This window comes from Trachinotus anak, unplaced genomic scaffold (genome assembly GCF_046630095.1).
Source record: "Trachinotus anak isolate AG129_WGS33_773 ecotype Australia unplaced genomic scaffold, CSIRO_AGI_Tana_v1 ptg000025l, whole genome shotgun sequence".
Taxonomy (NCBI): Eukaryota; Metazoa; Chordata; class Actinopteri; order Carangiformes; family Carangidae; genus Trachinotus; species Trachinotus anak.
Window position 1 is genome coordinate 5685436 of NW_027273876.1, and position 21760 is coordinate 5707195.

Consider the following 21760-nt stretch of genomic DNA (forward strand, 5'->3'; position numbering starts at 1 on the left):
AAAAAATGTAAAAAAAATCATAAGCCAGGACAAGTCAGAGAAAAACACGATTTGGAGTGTATGTTGCATTCTCTCTCTCATGTTAATCATGTCTGACCCCTCAGGTTTCTCTTGTTACCTCTTTTTACCGGGTCCAGACTGACTGTTTGGGAAATGTTATGCTATTACCATAACTGTGTAAAGACATAAATAAATAAATAAAGTGTGCTAACAGTAAGTCTAGAAATTTTCAGCATTTATTTTGTCATGACTTTTTATTTATCAGCATAATAAGACGGAGTGTGAAGCCATTTGACCTGTGTGAGGGAATGGTGGGTGTCGTCACAGTTGTTTGAGGGGGTTGAGCATCTCTCCAGTGTCAGGGAGACAGAGAAAAGACATGGGGTGTGATTTGTTAAATGCGGGACACCCCCTTGTATTGTCTCGACAACACGGGGGGACATCTGGCACTGGCAATACAGCCCAGTGTTGAGGTCTCCATCCTCTTTCTCGAGCAGTGAGCTGTGCAGCATTGAAGCACTGCCTGCATATTCTCATGCTAATACCCAAAGAGGCAGGAGCAGATGTGAAACATTTGGTTCTGTTCTTGTTCACTTGTAAAGAAATAATGTGCCCCGTTATCATTATTTCACTTTTTTTGTCCTTCTATGTGTCATAAAAACAGAGTTCATGGTGGAGGCCATCTTCTTTGGTGGCCTGACTTTAGCTGCGTGCGCCCGCTCTCGGTGGCGGAAAATGGTCTTGCGAGTGTTGAGAAGATCTGAGGAATAATTCTGGCGTCTCAAAACATGCTGCGACAGTGGAAAATTTTGAGGACAGTGCACTAAACAAACATCTCTAAAATTACCCCTGCAAGCATGACAGCAGATTCTATTTGTCTGTACAGTTTGTGTGTGTGTCTGTTTGATGTTATGCGAGAGTTCAAGCATTTCAAAGTACAGGCAACTTTTATGTATTGTAATCTGTGTTTGTTGTGAATTTTTAGTGCGTTTGTTTGTGACTATAATGAATATGTTGATTCTTGTGCACAGGTCTTGGTTGAAAATCTCAAGGAAAATAGGCTACTATTTAAATAAAGGATTGAAGAAATAAATAAATAAAATGTATTGAAATATGTGTCTGTGCCTGTATTTGGCAAGTCTGCAAATGTGAGTGTAATGTTTCTTCCTACATTATTTAACTACAACCTTATTTTGTAAATGAAGATTTCCTCCGTTTGGCTGAGATGGGCTGTGCCAGCGTACCCGCCTACCTGGAAAATCATTGGCTCCTGTCTGCTTCTCTCATCATCTCATTGGCCAGAGAGGTGCCCGTCAAGCAACCTGACATGCCAGACAAGTTTACAACTCTATACACGTGTGGCTGGTACATCAGGGCGAGTGGCAGCATCCTGAGCAGAGCCCGGCAAGAAGAGACTTTATTACCTGAGAGCATCCATCGCTGGACGCTGTTAACAGGCACCTGTGCGCTTTTATTCTGGGGGCTTTGCTCTTTCTCACCTGTGCGCAGCAGGTACCATTTGGCTTTTTTTTTTTTTTTTTTTTTTTTTTTTTTTTTTTGGTGGAGCCAGAGGTGTTTTCCACAGCACACCGTGGATGAAGTCTCACTCTTCGGTTTCTTCATGGCAAGAGGACTCAACAATGTGTGCCTAGCATGGCTGTGGCTCCTGCACCGACCACCCAGGGACCGGTATGGCTTTTAGCCGCATCAGTAAACTGGACCCCCCATCCCGCGGCATCTTTAGGAAAGCGGCGGTCATGCTCTGCTGCCTCCTCACCTCTCTCTTCCTGCTGCACTGCCTCGCCGAGCGCTGCAGCACCACCTCGCCCTCCCCGGTCAGAGCCTCCTCCGGCCGGGCTGCCGGGCTGTTAGAGGACCTGAGGTCGCTGCGGACTAAGAGGCTGGTGTACGAGTGGACCTCCGGCTCTGAGCTGGGGGGCTACGGGGGCCGGGTTTTGGAGCTGCCCGAGGAGTCTCTGATCTTGCCGCCTCTGGATTTAGTCGCTTCCAGGAAAGTGTCGCCGAGGTTCGCAGGTAAACTCAGTCCGCTCGGGGAGGGGAGCAAGAAGCTGCCCCAGGCTCTCATCATCGGGGTGAAGAAAGGAGGGACCCGGGCTCTGCTGGAGTTTCTCCGGGTTCATCCGGACATCAGGGCCGTGGGAGCGGAGCCGCACTTCTTCGACCGCAACTACGAGAACGGACTGGAGTGGTACAGGTGAACATTTAAGTAACTGATGATATAAACTCAGAGTCAACCAACATCCTTTTTTTTTTTTTTTTTTACATCAATTCAGATTCATATTATCAAACTGGGGTTACTGTGGAAATAGGTATTACATACACATTAATTAATGCCCCTCTTAAAATCCAGGCTTCACTTCAGTATATTGTTATTAGTCATTAAATTGCCATGATGATAGATTGTTGTTTTTCCAACTTTTCACTTTGCCAGCTACTACATCACTGATAGAGACTAGTCTGCACAAGCCAGGAATCTTTATTTAACATCTCAACTTTTATAGAAGTAGCCTAATTGCTGCTGGAAGAATCACTGTGGACAGCCTGTTGATTTATTACGCCACATTAGGCCTGCTTTCATTAGATGTTATCAGGCTGCTCATTTTGATGCACATTTTAGGGTTGACTGCCTTTAAGTTGCTGTGGTCAGGGCCATGGAGGAATCTCGGTTTACAGCTTGATTAGTCTGAGAAATAAGATGAGGATGAATCAGAGTATTTGATATTTTAAACAAGTTGCAAATTACATTTTCTCATTGGAAGAATTAATGCCTCATAAACTACATCTGCTTGTGAAACTTTAGACACTTTTTGTGCAGCTTTTCTTATTTTTTTTTTTAAATTTCATTTCACGTTTAAGACTTAAAAACACTGTAAGGTCTGTGATAAGTAGCCTACTTTTTCACTAAACATAAATCTTCACTTCTTACATAACCTTTTCAAGTTTTTTGTAATATTTAATGCATTTTATTTCACTCATGTGTTTCATCAAACTAAGACCTAAATTAATAATTTGATTATTAACATAGTTTATGTGCATTTGTCCTGCTGCAAATCTGCAAACATCTTTTTCCTGCACGTTTCAGGAAGTCATACTGGAGCTCAACTTAATGCTTAGATGGGCCGACTATTAAGAAAGTACAAAGCACTTTGTTAACAGGAGTTTAAACAGGGACATGTTAATGTAAATTACAACAGTGTGGATTTCCAACAGTGTTTATAGAATTAAGAGTCAATTGTAATGAAATTGTAATTAAGTCAAATCTTTTACTGCTTCAAAAGGTGTGTTTTTTTAAAATAACTTTTATGGGGGAGAAAAAGTTCACAGCCTTGTTAACTGTTTATTCTGAGGAGGCAGTTTTACTCTGAATTTGCTTTTATAGAATCAGGTTGAGTTTTTGCTGACAAAAGTGAAACTCCAGAAAAACTCTGTCCGCACATAAACACACATTTACTCTCCTTCAAATTCTCCGTGTCCTCATGGAGGAGTGCGCTGCATTTTCCTCGCTCAAGTCGAATTTGTGATTGATTTCATCTGTCACCGCGAGTGTGTGAGTGAGTGTTGTGTGTTCACATTTCCACAGGCCTGTAGGGAATAATGGCTCTCTCTCTCAGTGGTTCTCTGTCTAATGGGGCATTGCCGACATTGCAGCTCTGTTATTAAGAAGGATTAGGGCCATAATGAAAGGTTACCTGAGTGTCTCAGGAGGTATAATTCACCTTTTGATTGAGTTAACACTACACACAGCACCCACTAAAAGCCTGGAGACAAAACTTTTACTCTCGCTCACCGACAACTCCCTTCAGACCCTTCTGACTCACCCCCTCTCTTCCCCCAAACACTCTGGCTCTCGCCCATCTCCCACTCACACACCTCCCTCTTTGTGCCTCTCTGAGAGTGAACATTCTCTTTTCGCCATCACTCTTTCACACCCTTCTGTTTACCTATTCATCCATTGTGGGGGTTTATATCCATGAGGGTCCCATCTATCCCGAGGAGTTGCCAAGATTCTCTGGAATTTGGACCGTGCCTCCAAGGACAGACCTCAGTGCCGGTTCCCCTTAATGCTGTCCATTTAAAACAGAAGGACCTTTGAATTGAAAAGAGGAATAAATAACTGTTAAAACAGCGCGGCCCACTCTGCAGGAGTTCATCTCGTCAGTTCTCCTCGACAACATCTGCGAGTCTTCCTGTTGATAGCTTTTTGTGTTTTCGTGGAAGCTGTTGATCGAGTCGTGTTCATTTGAAGTTGTTGGCTCGGGGTCATGTAGAGGTGTTATTGTGCACTTCAAAAGTGCTTGTGAAAACCAGGAAATCAGCGTGATTGCGTTGCTAAACGGAAGCAGCCCCTTGTCAAAATCGTCACAATATCAGAATCTCTGAGCCACATGAAACATGACAAACTAATATGTGGAGGTTGAGGAACAAGTTCCCAAATACTAAGAAGCAGCTCCACACATTTCCTGTACATGTTGAACACTCTATAATACTGTCCCATAAAATTAAAAAAAAAAAAAAAAAAAAAAAAAAGACAGATCTGCTGGTGTTTGTACAAAACAAGGCCAGATTTTCTGTGACTAATCACTGTGTCCAATTTGCTTGAATTATGCAATTCCTTTCATTAGCAATAGTGAATACTTCAAACATAGAAGCTTCCGTCTCAGGAGACCCTTTGTTTATTGTCGAGGCTGATGTGTGTCCTCAGCATGAATCACTCGTCTCTGTCCCTATGGGAATGTGTAGAACATATTTTAGCACCTCTAAGCTCTTAATGTGACGTGGCAACATCTCCAGCCTCCTTTTCCAGCCTTTCCCTGAATTATACTTGTCTGGCTTATTATGGGAATTTCCATCAACTGCCCTAAAAAGTCAGTCGCACACCCTCAGCCATGATGCAAAATTCTGTAATTTATGGAGAAGGATAAAAGTTGCCGTTTTGACAGCACGGCTGTCAGAGCTTGAAACATTAGTAGCTTTGAACTTATAACTTCACTTTTAAGTTTCCAAAAAAAATCTGAATAGTTGTGTAAAGTTCTGTCTCACCATCTGCATTTATTTAGATCTTGGTAAAACCTTCATCTATTTATTTTTTACATTTCAATGAGTTTCTTTTTTTGGGTGTTCCCAGTTAGCATATCCAAAGATGTTGACCGTACCTCGACTGAAGGGAAATGTAGTCAGTTTTGCAAATTTACTTAAGACAAAAACATATTTTTAGCTATTTGAATATAACATATTTATATCTTTTCATGCATTTTCTTTGTGAAGAGCCATATTCCACAAGTCCCAGTTGTGTACTCTTGATAAATTCAGGCCTTTTGTTAAACAGGAAACCAACACCCGGCCCGATTGCCCAGTGTCAGTCAGTGTTACATTTCACTACACATTTCTCAGCGGTGTATCTGTATAATCACACACAACCTGTTAGGCTTTTGTTGTGGAAATGGACACTCAGAGTGAACAAGGAGGTCAAGCACAAACACTGTAAACTAAAGCAGAGGTCCACACCATAGAGTAGTCACTATTATGTTTTCGGCCTACTTGGGTTACTGAACGCCAAGCTTTCACCTGTCTAGACCCAGCCGCCGCAAATTCCTGTTTGATGTCTGCAGACCGGGTGGATCAGGCTTCATCAGATCCCTTAATGGGTTAATTACCCTTCAAAAAAACGTGCGTGGACAATGCGTCACAAATTCCGTCACACACATATTTATATCGATACAAAGAAACACAACCCTGGTCAGTGCAGCAATACACACATTTTTTCTTTTTCTTTAGTCTGCTCAGACCGGGCTATAACAGACAAGGGCTTATAAATATACAGGAGATTAACAGGTGTATGGCAGCTTATGTGTCTGAAAATCTTTTGTGTAAAGTTGATCAGTTAGTGTATCCACTTCAGGTTCTCCTCTAAAGTTTTCCTTCATATAATAATATTTAAAACCATGAGAAAGTGTTATGAAAAGAGTGTGCTCAGCTAGGAAAACTGAGGTATCACATTAAATTAGGGGTTTCCCTGTTCATAAAACTGGCCTCATTTGAAACGATCTTCTGTAATGGTAATAAAAAATGGGTCTTAATCATAAAAGCAGTGACCCAGTGGGGACTTGTGTCAGAAAACCAGCAGCGCCGTGTAGCCTGATCTATATTTCCATGCCGAACAGTGTGGCAAGACGGATTCAGATGTGGATATACACAGAGCAAATCCAAGATTTTCTGTGTGTTTTCAGATACAATACAAGACACAGATGTAAATGTGTGGAATAATAATATGGGCCCTGTCTCTGTTTAAATTCCATGAATGCCCCCCTTTTTTTTTTTTTCATTTGTGATTAGCATTTCCCGACATTAGGCTTCTCGGTTGGGTTTGTTGACCCAACAGAAATTTAAAGAATAAAATAAAATCACATTTGTCAAGTGCAGATTGTGAAAAGCCGGTAAATTCCCAGCATTTGCAATGAGGCTGATTTCCAATGTTTCGCTCGTGTTGGCTGTGTTTAATTGGGTGGCAGAGTTTAAACTCTGGCTGTGTTCTCTGCGTGTCACTCTGAGTGCGGAGAGGAAACCAGTGGAAAGCATGACGTAACTCTCAATGGGAGAGGCTTGATGTTTAATAGTGAAAAAAAAATAAAATTCTGACAACCCCTTCGGTTGTGTGTCTTACAGGATTATAAAGTTAAAGTCACAGTCTCTCAGACAATTCTGTATATCTCTGAACCATATAATTCCTATAATTAAACCAATTCACAAATACTTTGGAAAGTGCACAACATACAAAACTAGTTCTGACGTGTGTGTACATGTTTATTGTGTATCTGCACCAGGTGGTCATGACAAAACCGGACACCAGCTGGAACATGAGGCCAAATTTAACAGTATGTGTTTATATGTGTGTGTGTGTGTGTGTGTGTGTGTGTGTGTGTGTGTGTGTGTACTATAAGTCTGTATTTATGTCAGCATACAAACTGTAAGCACCTCCAGTGTACTTTTGGTGCTCGTTGCTGCCCTTGCATGTAACCCAGCCAGGAATACAGGAATGACATGTTCCTCAGAGTTTTAAATAGAGACAGTCAGTTGAAAATAGTTTTGGTCCTCACCACCCGTTCCCTTTGCACTAGTCTATATACACCAACTCTAAACTACTTGCCTATCTGGATTTATGTAACCATATTATCCAAAAGCATGAGGAACATCCTTCAATGTTTTTTTTTTTCTGGCATTGATTATCTGTCTGTGCAAAAGCTTAAAAATGCATCTCCGTGGTCTCTTTATAGAGGCTTTAAAAGGAGCTACTCGTTTTAGCATTTCTCCACAGCACAGTCAAGATTTTAAAAACGGATTTAACCAATTTCCCCTGATTGATCCCCTGTTTGATTTATCCTGTTTTTCATTGGAAAATACTAAGCGCTAATGAACTATACTTAAAGGTCCTTTGAAATGGCTTTGGATGGTAATTTTCTAATGTAGTTTGACATGTTTTATTATTTATTATTTTAAAAGGTTTTTAGATGTTTTCTTACAGGGAGGAGCTTTCCAGTATGTAAAACCTTCAAGTTTAAGTCCTTTCCACCATAAATCATTTTTGTCTCGTCAGCCCCACTCATAAAATTTTGCTAAAAAGCAAAAAACTTTTTAACCACATTTCTACAAAATTAGGTGGCACTGTTTTTTAGGAGCACCACTACAACATAGGGACAGGTTTGTGGAAGGCAGGTGGAGTGGCGAGAGCTGGCAGAGGTGGAGGGGTCAGGGGTGGGGTTGTAGAGGGCGCACAAACAGCAGACGTAACGTGATCACCAGAGACCTCCTGAGCATGAGCTCTGAGCTGCCTCAGGATTGTGAAAGTGATTATCGTGGGGTATAATTGTAAAACCAGGACGCTCACCTCCTGCTGAAGGCATGTAACCCCACCAACGACTGTAGCCCCCCCCCTCCTCGCCAACTCCTTGACCTCCGCCACCCCCACTGACATCTTTGCATGCCCTTAGCAGCTGACCCTAGGAGGCCCCATGCAGGGAAGATAGATAGAAGCGAGGGAACTATCCAAAGTAGTGCCTGTCAGCAGCTGCCCTCTGGCATCCTGGGAATCTGCCCCCCGATGGGTGGGTGAGGACAGGCAGCAGGTGCAGGGTGCTCTGTAGACACCACCTGGATCTCCACCAGATGCTCACACCTGATGCGTTCACCTGACACACCTAAAATAAGAGCTGTTTGTTGTCTCCTTGCAACCGAGCGAGATGAAGGAAGCTCGGTGGTTACTGCGGTGCAGATTTTTCAGGTGTCAGGGATCAGGATCTCCAGCAGCTTTGATGAACATGTGCAGAAAGGGAGTGTGATTGATCACGGTCGGAAGGGTCACCTAGCGGGGTGGCGCAGAATGTGCCACCCTCAGAGTTCACAATGCCAACAGATGGTACTGTAACATTAAGATCAGGTTACATTGTTTCTAGGATTCAGTTGTTTATTCACTTTTGGGTTTCTGTGTACACTAGTCAGCAACCTGTTTGACCTCGTCGTATCTCAGGCCTGTTCAGCTCAGCAGCTGTTGGTCCTTTTATGAGGTATTAGCCCTTGCATTATGAAGCATTTATTCTGGGATTCATATTTCAAAACGAGCACTTGAGGTCACTTTTTTATTGTCTTGACTGTACAAAAATACATCGCTGTGTAAAGCTACAGTGCTCTGTAATCATTTCTATCACTTAATCGTTTCTGAAGTTGAGATATTTGACCTTTTCAAGATGTCGAGTTTTACCTCAGCAGGTCAGTGCTTTATTTGCAGGCGGTATACCTGAAGAGTTTTACCACTTTTGTGGTTTTCAAATAATGCTCATGAACGTCAGTGATATATTTTCCTTGAACTTCTTGGAAACCTGCCAGGTAATGTTTTCTAATATCACAGCAGTTGTTGCCTTCGGGCACTTTACAAGCAGTATGACTGAAATGAAAAAAAAAGGAAGAATCATGTTTGCAATATTCTTCCTTCCTCATACTATATTTCTGTTCTGATATGTTTCATTTTTTTCTTCTTGGCAGTCCAAGGTTGATGGAAGTTAAGTGTTATCCTTCCACAAACAAAGACAGACTGTAACCCTATCATTTGGCACTGAAGAGTCAAGGGGCTTTAGACCAGACTGTTTCGGCGTTCTTCGTAGAAGCGAACTAAACAAACCGCAAAACAACCTCCAGAATTCAAGCATATCAAGACTTTCAGAGGATTTGCCAGAGTGCTTTAGGATTTCAGAAACATGCAGCCAAACCCATGTTATTTGGGCACAGAAGGGCTTGGTAAATGATGCATGGATGGAGCATGTATGTGTTACAGCCCTCAGTGGTGCAGATTGGCAGGGTAAACCAACGCCTCAGCGTGATGGATCTCTCCTTCCCATCTCACAGGCAACAGCTTTATCACAGGACAGGGAGCCCTCCATATTTTCCACCGGCTAGAAAAAGACAGAGACAGACAGAAAGAGAGGGAGAACCAGAGCTATGGAAAGCCTGGGAACCAATAAAAAGAAGGAAGCCCTCTCCTCTTGGGTACTCCATTTTCCGTTCCAACTGTAGTGTTTTCTTTAAAATACTTTTACCCCATATTTATTTTTTTCTGGCATATATCTACATCCTGTATTTTCAAGTCCCTGTAAAATTAAAAAACGTTTAAGTGTTTACTACTCAAGGAAGTTGGAGGTCTGTCTTTCCAGCTTTTTACTTCCATTCACTTAGCGGTAAAGTATTTCATTCTTTTCAAGGGTCTTTTTTTCGGCTTACTGGCCAAACATGGAATTGTTTTCCTTTCTGCCTGTGTGCTTAAAGGCATGGACTCTGACACACTTGCCATGTGTGCTATCTGCAGCTGCCTGTGTGGTGATAGGATGGCACCAAACATGCTTTTTCTGTTGCTCCATTGGGGCATGGCCAGTGCCAGTTGCCCTGGCAGGGTCCACCCTGCAGACATGGGCAGAGGCTCTGCCAGACGGCACCTCAGGCACAACCTCTATTTGACTGCCCAACCTCTGTCTCCATGCAAAACACAGAATTATACTGTAGCTAAGCTTCAGGCACAAGTGTGTGTGTGTGTGGCTCTTGGAGTCCATCTGAAATGAGGGATTGGCATTTTTTTGGCATGGCTTACAAAGAGGCCAACACATTATTTCCTTCAGATGTTGTTTTGGAGCTTTCAGCACTTCTACATCCAGTGTATTCTGTGTATTCCTGCTAGATGCTGAACAAAGAGTTGCATGGTGGTGACGAGTGAAATAAAACATGCTGAAGATTAGGATTTGGCAGCACTGTAAACCGTGACCAGAAATCCTGCACAATTTTTTAAAACAGCTAATAATGGAGGTGGTGAATGGAGAGTGAATGACAGAGTGGCATTTAATCTGCCTTGAGAGCTATTTTATTCAAACAGAAGCTCTGCAGATCCACTGCATGTGCGGTTTTCAAAAGCTACCTGGTTCCTCAAGTTGAAATCCAGCTGTTCAAACAAATGCTTTACACAAAGTCTGTTGTATTTCTAATAAGAAAGGTTGTGTAGCATAAAAGAGCCATTCACAGCACCACAACCGCAGGATTTCTCTTCTCAAAGTATCACAAATATTCAATGAGGGTACACAACATGCAGATTTTCCTTTATTTCCTTTTTCATAAAGTCGGTCATTACAACCCCAGCTGCTCTATTTTTAATTTCCACTATCATTTTATTCATTTGGAGAAAAGATGGCGTACAGCTTTTACTAACTACCCCCCAAATGTCAGGCTGCTTGATTAAAGAGAGGAATGTGTTAGAAAATGAGTTTGCCATCCCCGGACCCGTTTATTGATAGATGGAGTGCAACAGCGCAGTCTGCGTCTTTTTACATAAAGATGGAAGAGGGTGATAAAGGGTCTGTGTAGCGCAGAGGCCGTGATTGATATGCCCACAGAGGAGTGCAAGGAAGCCACCCAGTAATTCAATTAATCTTAACCTGAACACTAGTAATTGCTACTGTAACTAGGTCTGACTGTACATTAGACAGGAGGGAGATTGCTGTCACAGGAGCATGTCTCGCTAATAGAAGTAGGAAGGAACATCCTCAGTGCTCTGGAGTTGCACAAAGGGGCTTCTCCTTTTTCACTATTATCCTTTCTACTAAAGATGAGGATTTGCATGTTAATAAGAGGAGCAGAGAACAGATTTGGGACCAGCATGAGAGAAGTATGAGATGAACTATGGCAGGGAAATTATGGATGCAAAATCTAGGAGGAGCTTTTCACTGGCTTTCAATAGACACATTCACGCAATAAAGTTATGCAATCAACTGTGAAGAAAATATCCATTCATCAGAAGAGTCCTACTTTCTGTGAAAAATGCCTATTTTTATTTTCTTGTTAGTGTTAGAGCAGAGGATCCATACCAATACATAGACAGACACACATGCCAATTAAATGTGAAGCTACAGATAGCTGCTGGTTATCTGTCTTAGCTTAGCATAAAGACTGAAAAACAGCTACCCTGTCTCTGTCTAAAGGTAACAATATCTGCCACCCAGCCGTTCTAAATCTCACCAGTTAACACTGATCTGTTTTATACACAGAAATAAATAAATTTGTGGTTTTAAACAGGGTTATGTGCTTGACGATTTCATCTTTTGTACGGTAAACAAACAAGATATGATTTGTCAATTAGTGAGTTTAGGAGGAGCTGGTAGGTGGAATTTGTTACCTTTGGTAAGACTAGCAGTTTCTCTGTGCTCCCAATCTTTATGCGAAGCAAAGCTAAGCTAAGCTAGCAGGCTCCTGGCTGTAGCTTCACATTTAACAGACATGAGAATGGTATAGCAAGTAAGCAAATTAACCTAATTTGCGATATGTGAAACTATTCCTTTAAGGGTGAAGCTTCTGGCTGTGAAGGTGCACGTCTTGTGACGTATTTCCAAATTTTCATCTTCACATTGTGCCTTTCTGCGTTGCCTTTCGTCAGACACACACAGGTGTATTCTTTACTGGCTTCAATGATCAGACCAGGTCATTGTTCTTCTGTTCTCTTGTGTCCTGCTCCTATTAAACTCTAGAACAAATGCTTTTGGATTGTCAGAAATCCTTTGAACACACCCTGAGCTATTGATCCCATTGTTTCCTGTAAGAGCACAACAGTGGTTTGAAGGTGTTGACCTGTGGAGACAAGAGGACAGGACTTTTTTATGAGCTGGTTTTATGCATTCTTTGGCAACTGGACATCCCGAGAACTGCAGATAAATCAAGTTTACAGTAAAATCTATTTAGTTTTTACGCTCCATTATTCTTTTGCCACATCCATTTCTTTCTCATCAACTTGTGAAAAACATTCACTGATTTTGAGCTGGATCACCAAGCTCCAGATCCGATGCCAAGCATTTGTAAAAGACTGACCCTGTTGTATCAATCCCTTATGTTTCATTCCTGCATTATTTCAGCCGTTTTTATTTATGCAGCTGGCTTGTTCTGGGGCAGCCTCGGTCAGTCTGGAGGGCGTAGGGTGTATCAACATTGCGGAGCCTGTGGGACTTGACGTGAGCCCAAGTCGTTTTAACCGTCAAACATGTGGCGGGGCTGGGGCTCATTATATCATTATGTTGTCAGGGCGATTGTTTATTCTGACATCTTCGATTCACGCACAGTTACATCCTCCCCTCGCAGTCCCATCATCAATAGAGGGGAGGAAGCTGGTACAAGGTATAATATTCAAAGTCTTCTCTAACAAGACGATTGAACCGTATGTGCTTTATCCAGTGCAGCTCCCTCCGCCAGCTCCTGGAACGCAGCCCCATCAATTATTAATCCAGTCAATTAGCAGGGCTGCATTATTCACCAGGAAGCTGTGATCACATCCATTAACAGCACTGCCTTGCCTCATTGTGGCTTTCCCATGCGGCACTCACACAGCCCACTGTCCCTTCACCCAGTGTACATATTTGACCACAAGATTGTGTTTCCAGCATATTCATGTAGTGCTTCATTATTATTTTCTTTTGTCTTTTCAGCTGCTGCACATACAGAATATGCCTGACTTAGTAATACTTTAATTATGTAGACCCATTCGAATGCAGAAATGTTAATGTTTGGTTTTTTTTTAATTTGTGGTATTGTCGCAGTGTTAATTTCATCAACGAAAACAATGTTGACAAATCAGATCTGACAAATAAAAGTAACCTTTGAAAAGAAGAGGAAGTAATGTTTCTGCTTTCCTCCCGCTGTTTCCCAGAGCTCCGCGAGCACAGCAGCGATCCTGATTGCTTGTCACCGGGATTTATGGACCCTCAAATCGCTGAACAGCATCACTTCCTGTTTTTCCTGTGTTTACCGGACACACGGGCGGGCGGCCACGCATTTGATAAAAAGTGATTTATTTTCATTTGCTTATCTGCTTAATTGATGTCCCCCAGGCCTCCCTGACAGCCATAATTTCATTATACAAACAATTTAGAGAAGTTTGATTAACACAAATGAGAGTTCAGGGCCCCCACTGGTTTACATGTTGTTCCTACACATTTGGAGTCATGCTTCTCTTCACATTGACTCTGTCTGGCTCAGTCCTTGTACCACAGTCATTAATAACCACTCTCTATCACAATCGACAGTAGCAAGAAGAACAATTATTTATTGCTCTGTTAATTATATTGAAGCTGTTTTGCTATTTTACTTTGATTAAACTGCCTCATGTGAGAACGCCTGCTTTGTTTTAATCATCATACTGTAATTTAACATGTGTTTCACACCTTACTGAGCCTTAGCTCACTGGAATGAGCCAATATGTGGCTGATTTAAAATCCTTACCTTCAACCAGATTCTCATTATGGCCATTGAGACGCAACTGTATTGATTTTGTTGTTTAGGATTCACTACAAGCATTGATTTATGGCCCTTCTGAGACAACTGGGTGTAATTAGGCTCATATTGTCAAGGGTTCACCCCACTATCACCTCAGCTGTAGTGGCCCTCATTGATGATTCTGCGCTTTGTTTGCACCGCCAAATGTTATGTGAGCACTAATGGAGAGGCCAAAACACACACACACACATATACGCATGCACACACAGGCACAAATGCATGCGCAAACTCAGCGGCTGTCGTGGGCAGGTCTGTTTCTGACATACCATTTGTTACATCATATTATTTTCCACTCAGCAGCAGCAGCAGCAGCAGCAGCAGTGAATATTCTTTTTCACCGCCCTGTTTTTGCTCTTATGTTTCATGTCTCTTTTCTTGCATCCAACTGGCTTTTAAACAGGGTCGGTTCTGGCAAGGCGTAAATCCAGCAGGAGGGATTTCCCCCTCACCCACAAAGCTTTTACTTCTGGCAAATGAGTGCCACTCTGTGCAGTTCTAGTTCTCCCTGATGAACTCTTGGATGCACTTTACAACAAAAATGGCCCTTTAGAGCAAACATGCACACGCAGACACACTCAAGCAGACATACCATCACAAACATATGTTTGCACTCAACATATTTCGCAGACGCACTTTGTGATACATTATACACATAAACAGGTCTTCACCCTCATAAAGGACTGTGTTAAACTCAGTAGTTGTTTGCAACACTTTTGCTTCACCACCATTTATCTTGTAGGTTTACTATTGCATTAAAGGCCCATAATGTAAATGCAAATGTGATTGAAAGTGGTTCATAATAGCCTCCATTCGACTGTCATGAATATGAATGGCATTAATATGCATTTCGTTTTGGTTTGCTTCTTTTCTCCGTAAATGTGTTCTCTTGAAGGATCGTGCACACCCAGCCCCTCCTCATCATTGTCTTTACACTCTATTTATTTGTTTTCTAATTGTGATTTGGACGGATCGTATTTATTCATGCCACAGCCCCTCTTTGTATGTAAGGCACATCCGTCATTCAAGCCTGGCAGAGTTTGACTCAATAACATCGCAAATATCCCGCCATTATCTCTCTATGGAGTACTCCCTCAATGTTAATGTGCTTTTGGGACAATTACATCAACGTGAAATATTGAAAAATAACCCCTCTGATTGATAACATGAATCATTAAGCCTGTGTCCCCTCCCCCTTGAACACCTCATTTGCCATATCCATGACAGTGTACCAGGGAACTGCCTACATGCAATCACCTGCTCACATGAGATCGGGTTGCGGCTTAGTAATCACACGAGCCATGGCGAGAATTAGAACATTCGTTATTGGAACGATAGGGAAAAGCAGCTCCACAGGCCTCGCCTCTGTAATGCCGTGCATAAATACACCGCAGACCTGCTCGTAAAAGAATGAAGTGCAACATCCCTCACGGAGATAACTGTTAATCTATAGCTGTTCAAGTGTAAGAGCCTTTTTTAGTCAGGTCTTCTAGCTCAGCTCCGAGGCTTAACCATTTCAGCACTGGAGGTGAAGTATTAAAACGAAGCATGAGTTCTGCAGAATAACCAGTTCATCTGGCAGCAGGCTTAGAACCGTTACTACAGATCATAGTTTCTCTCTCATTTTCCCTATCACTCACGATTAAGACTGAGAAATATGGTTGAAATCCTAGTGCTGGTAAGGATCGTTAGTTTATTTTTGATATCAGTATGTGTGAAACAAAAACTTGAATGATGTGTGGGGCGTCCTGGTGGTGGAGTGGTTTAAGACCAAATGCATATCATATAACCATGACATTCCCAGTTCAATTCTGGTTGGGAATCTTTGTCACATGTCACAACCCCCCTCTCTACCCGAGTTTCCTGTCTGCCTTTATACTATCACACTATCAAAATAAAGGCATTTCTGCCATTGAAAAAATAAAAACAGCTAGCTCAGACTCTTTGATTTAGACAAACAAATCGATAGAACAAAAACATGGTAAGATGACTTGATCAGATCAATTCTGCAAGTTAATTTACCATTAAAATCATTTTTCAAGCAAAATACTAAATAATGCCGAGTTACAGCTTCTCAATTGTGAGAATTTTCTCAGATGTATGTGACAGTGGGTTGACAGGAGTTCATAGGTGGGAAGCCAGTGAGGGATCACTATCTTGTTGCAGAACCGGCAGCTCTTACTGGTTGGTCTGCGTGCCTGTACATAGGGTGGGTGGCATCAGGGGGGCCCATCCGGAGTAAGTTCCCTGTGTTGAACTGGCCTTCCCAAACAGGGGAACAGAACAACAGAAAATAAAAAATTAAAATCAAAGAGATCTCTCATGGATGTGGCAAATGAGCTAAATCTGAAGGAGCATCATTTGCGTTGGTGGTTTTGTGCCAGTGTTCTGCTCTCTTCTCCAGCTTTGACAGAGTGCCCTTTTTAGCAGAGAGAAAAACAGAAACCTCCACTACACTATTCACATGGTCCTAACCCCGACAATGAGGTTTTGCCCTGTAATTACTTTCTATTTCTAAAACCATCCGTCTTTGCTCACAAGAGCTGACAGGCTAAAACATTAGCACGTTGTCAGCGGCTCGTCAGACGCCGCAGTTCTCCGTTACACTTCATATTATCTTGCACCCTGAATCCAGCTTCCCAGATGGAGTTACCTCTCTGCAGTCTGGGGAGGAAGAGGAGGTGTTTTCCTGTTGTGCGGCCAGTTTAGCTCAAGTGCGATGGGGCCTCCTGGTTTCTCACTGGGGGTCTGTTGAATTCTGGGTCACAGCCCAGCCCCAGGCAACCGCTGGCCCCCTCGTTAGCCATTCGGTGTCGTTTTAGCCTCTGTGACATTCCACAGTGGGTAATTTTTCACCTTTTCTTTCAGCAACAACCTGTTCTTCATCATGCCCCACCTCGCTGGCACTGCTTACAATCACCGTGAGCTTGTGCAACTGGTGCTGATAGCAAGGCGACCCCACACACCTCAACGTCACCTGTTCGTTATGCATGGCCCTGCTGCCTCGACAGAAATGAGCTGCACCAAGTTCCATTTTCCCCGGGCTATTTATTTAATGGATAATGCAAGGGACGCAAAATGGAAATCATGCATTCGACCATGTCTTTAACCCTGACTCCTCCCTGCCTGCCTTCCCAAACTGCATTCATTCTCATCTCTGGTGAGCATAAATCATTTTGGTAACTTGTTATTACCAAACTCATTATTTATTCTCCAGGATCTTTAAGAAGAGGAGAAGCAAAAAAAAAAAAAACTATCAAATATTTAAAGCTCCTAGATGTGAGCAAGCGAACATAATCTTCATCTGCCTCTGGCTGTGTCTCTATGGCACTACAAGCTAGGAGGAGAAAAAAAAAAAGCCAGAGATTGTGTGAGCCCGTTTGTAGTGAGCTGATGTCAAAAGAAGCGATAAGAGGGAGCATTCATACATGCTAATCTCTGCCCCCCCCCCCATCTCTCTCTCTCTCTCTCTCTCTCTCTCTGCTTCTCCTGTGGTGGCAGGACGGCGGAGAGGGTGCGAGCTCGCTGGTGTGCTCTCTCTCTCTCTTGCTGTGGCTTGGCACAAAGATGAGGAAAGCGATGTGATGGTGCCAGGCGCTTTGTATTCTGAGGCTTGCGAGTAGAAGGATGGAGGGAGGGAAGCAGGAGGAGGGAGAAAATGAAATAGTGAAAGGCGGTAGACAGAGAGGAAGAGGGCTTGGAGACAGTGTAATCACTTTTACACTCCCCGATACTGCTGTCCGCCTGATGCTTGACTCTTATCCCCATCGTTCTCTGCACTCTCCTCACAGTGTCTATCTGCTTTTCTTTTTTTTCCCCCCTCCCTCTTACTCAGTCTAAACAGAAACTTGAGCCTGCAGATTTTGTATGTGTTGCATATGTGCAGCACTGTTTGGATATCTTGTTAAGTTTTTGTTCAGCTAGGTAAACTTAGACTCTTGACTCCATGTGCACCTAAAACTGTTTAAAGTTAACTGTCAAATATTTGGCTTTCATTATGTTACACCTCTCGAATTTCATGTGGAAATTATGTTTTACTGCCTCCTGCCCTCTGCTGCCTATAGGTCCTGAGACAAAGTACTGTAAGGGAGTAAGAAGTGTAATGCAATTCAGCGGGATGGCAGCTGAAACTGACACCAGCTCTCTGCTGCGTGGTAGTCCACGGTGTCTGAGAGTAAAGCAGAATGATGTTCTGAGTTCACAGCGAAACGATCTGCCAGCTCCGTTGGCTTAGATACTACCTGACTAATTTTGGCATCTCTATATGCTTGCATTTGAACAGAACAATGACTCCTTTTCAGAAGTTGTTCTATTTTAGAAAATCCCAGGCGGTTTACAGTCAGAGCTCTCAGAAGTATGCCAACGAGACTCAGACTTGGGCTTTCAACCTGTCAACTTCTTACTTTAATTGTGTGTGTGTGTGTGTGTGTGTGTGTGGGAGGGGGTACAGTGCAGTTTGATTTGGAAAGCAGCTATGCCACTGTGTTATTATCAGTCGCACTGATATCCTTACCTGTTTTGTGGGTCTGAGATCGAAATATTGTGGAAGATTAAAGCAGACACTCGCTGGATCAGATTTTGGTTTTTAGGATGCACATGACACCTTCTCTACAAGCTTTTCATCTATTGGTTGTGACAAACACATTCAAATTTATAGTGTCGTTAACAATGACACACACACTTACAGCACAGTCACCGCCACACCCAGCTCTTCCTCATTCTTCCTCCCTCCTTTAAGCTTTTCTTGTCTCACTCCCCTGAGTTGAATCCCCCTATATCTCTTTTTGTTTTCCACAGATTAACAACTATCTTCACCTTTTGTTGAAAGATAAGGCTGGTAATATTCCATATGTTTCTTATTGTCAATAAATTCCATAAAAAGAGCAAAACCAACAATGAAATGATCCAACTAACAAGTATTGTGTGTGTAGCTAAAGCCTGATAGAGCTCATTCCTCTGTGTTATAGACCTCCATTGCTGTTCATAATCTATTAAAAACACATCTATGAGCCACACTATTACACTGGGTGACATGTTCCTTCATTATAATGAACATGGGGAATGTAGTTTATCTTGAATCAATTTCCCCACACCCCATCCTTCTGCCATAAACACTCACTAGTGCACCAGATGGGTGTTAATCTGCAGCTGAAAATAGTCCCTAGTAATGCACATATATTTCCATCTTCTAGGAGCCAATCAATGACAGAGGTCAGGGTCGTACTGAAAGATGGTCTAATGCAATGCTGGATTTGGTCTTTTCAACAAAAATTGCCTTGTCTTTACTGTAAATGCTGCACCACAGTGAAACCTCCTTAAATGCTTCTCCCTATAGGTAACCAGGTCAGTAAGTCACTCATTTTCACAGGAGCGCCCTACTGGATGTTAATCAACTGTTCTGGTGAAACAGGAACCATAGCGAGTTGAACTGCTCTGTCTCTTACAGTATAATGGAAAACAGATGCAGCCCCCAGCCCCCCTCCCCAAAAATGCTCAGGATTAAAGATAGCTAAGAAGTGGTGATTGTTCATGTGTTGAGAGTTTGAAATAAGCTACAGTTCGTCTCAGGGTGTTTATAGTAGGGTTGGTTAATGGAGCAACACTTGATAAGTATATACTTTATACTGCATTGAAAAAAAAGAATGATACTGGGTTTAACTTCATATGATAACAGACACACATCTATTGCAGTAGATGCATTTTTAGCTCAAGTAATTACTCCTCAGTGAATAAACTACAATTTAAGCACTTCGCAGAGAGTTTAAAAACCAAACGCTCTTTGTGCTGCCTGTGAGAACACCCTCTTGAGTCCACTCACGTTTCCTCACACTGATAACTATAATGAAAGCACCATCTCTGGTTTTACAAGACTGTGTTCAATAGGCTGCGTTTTGGAATACATATTAGATCCTAGAGGAAGAGCTGTGGACTGAAGCTGAGCAGAGTAATGTTTCCGACCTCAGAACAAAAGAGAGGAATGGATGAGAATATCTGAAAGCAGCAGCGTGTTCTCATGAATCAGTTTCATGACCGAAGAGCCCAAAAATCTTCAACAGGAAAAAACGAAAAGTACAGTAAACCAGCATGCACCAAAGATGGAAGAGGTTTCACCCTAATAAAAAGAGACAATGTCAAATGCTTTAAGTGTTTGTTGGTGAAATCAGTATCACCACAATGAAAGGGAGAAATGTTCAGGAATGCTAGTGCCAGTGTGTCTCAGTCTGCAAAGAGAGAAGCACAGGGTGGGGGTGTGATGGATTGTCTTTTTGCCAGCCCATCATTTTACAGCCGTGTTCTTGAAATGAGCTGAAACTGGGCTTAAATTATCAGACTTTAGCCTTTATATTTTTTCTCAAATCATAAGCTCTAATGTCTTTTTTTTCTGAGCTCTCATATTTGAGTTGCTTCGTCTCTCAACACGCAGCAGGGGAGGCACGAGCACGCGGGACGTGTGCCAGCAGAAATGCGGCCCATAACGGATATCTTCTAAGTGACAGTCTATATGGCATATTCAGCAGCCTGAACTGTTTATATTGAATGTTTCAGCAGCTTGAAAATCACCATGGTAATGGTCCCAAAGACAAAACCCCTAGCCTTTTGTCATGGGTAATTATCGCAGAGCAGCCCCTTCAAAGCCTTCCACTTGGCTCTGAACAAATTCACATTTAATTTTGCTCTCAAGCATTTGACACAGGGCTTTTTTTTTTGTATTCAAATCAGGCTTAAATGTAGAATTTAAATTCCCATTGAAATGGTTTCCGTCTGAGGCAAGTGGTTCTCTGTGATCCCCCCCACCCCAACCCCCAGATTATTTCAATACAGGAAACTATAGAGAAAGGATAAGGCAAGCTAGAGAAAGGCCACTCGAAATTTCCTAATGAAGCCACCTTCACTGTATAAGCGAACATTCAAGAAACACAATACCTTGAAAATGAGCTTTGGTGTTAAGCCCAAGTTTAGGTGTCTTATCTCCCACAAGCTGTTGAGACCTTAAAAACTGAATTGGCAGAAAGGAAAATAGTAGAGAGCTGTTGCCAAAGCTGATCCCACTGAAGTTGCCATCTCCACATGCTCTGTCTCACACTCCATGTAACTCTGAACAAGTGGGTCAGAGAAATATGAAAAAGTAATGCGAGCACTGTGTCTGAGAATCCACTCATAGAGCAGAGACATACAGTTCACCCCACGTGATGACATTAGATACAATACAGAGCCCCTCTTTGGGTTATATTTAGTGGTTAGGTCTTATAGTAATTTGGTTTAATGGAACATGAATCACTAGATGTAAAAATGTAGCCTCGCCTCTGCTGGCTGCTCTCAGTTTGTGTGGGATTTTCAGACTCTCCAGGCAATAATCACAATCGGTTCCACATCTCGGCTAATTCGGACGCAGGCTTTCGCTTGGCTTACTCTCACCACGTTTTACATCCACAGCTGAAATGCATCCAAGAGGTCAAGTGTCAGTGAACCTGCACCTGTCCACTTCAACATCCAGGTATAAATGCAGTAAGGCAGCGTAGGGGACAGATTAAAACTCAATTGCTCAAACCACCAGGGGAGGTGTAGAATAGGAATTATTTCAAGCCATGTATCTATTTTTATTCTTCACCAAAATCCACCCCAGAAGTATGAAGCCTACTGACTTTGATGATCCCCAGACTTTTTCCTCCAGCACCACCATGAAGTTGACATTTGTGGTTTTTGAGTGAAATAGCTCAACAACTATTGAACGGATTGCCATGAAATGTACGCACATTCATGTCCCCCTCAGGATGAATTGTAATAACTCTGGTGAGTGACTATCTCCGACAGATCTGACCACCTTTTTCCACCATCTTTTTGGGCCGTCATTCATATGGGTTATGTTGACACAGCTATTTCTGAAATCAGGGAACAC

The 21760-nt window shown here is 42.4% G+C and overlaps 1 protein-coding gene across 1 annotated transcript in view; it reads left to right on the forward strand.

Moving 5' to 3' along the window:
• Positions 1–511: 511 nt before the first annotated feature.
• The window catches only part of LOC139608506 (heparan sulfate glucosamine 3-O-sulfotransferase 3A1-like), a 30309-nt gene continuing 9060 nt past the window's right edge, over positions 512–21760 (forward strand). Inside the window, exon 1 of the mRNA XM_071462348.1 lies at positions 512–2215. Within this exon, the coding sequence (XP_071318449.1) occupies positions 1692–2215 (524 nt within the window). The 5' untranslated portion in view covers positions 512–1691. The remainder of the gene's footprint in view (positions 2216–21760) is intronic.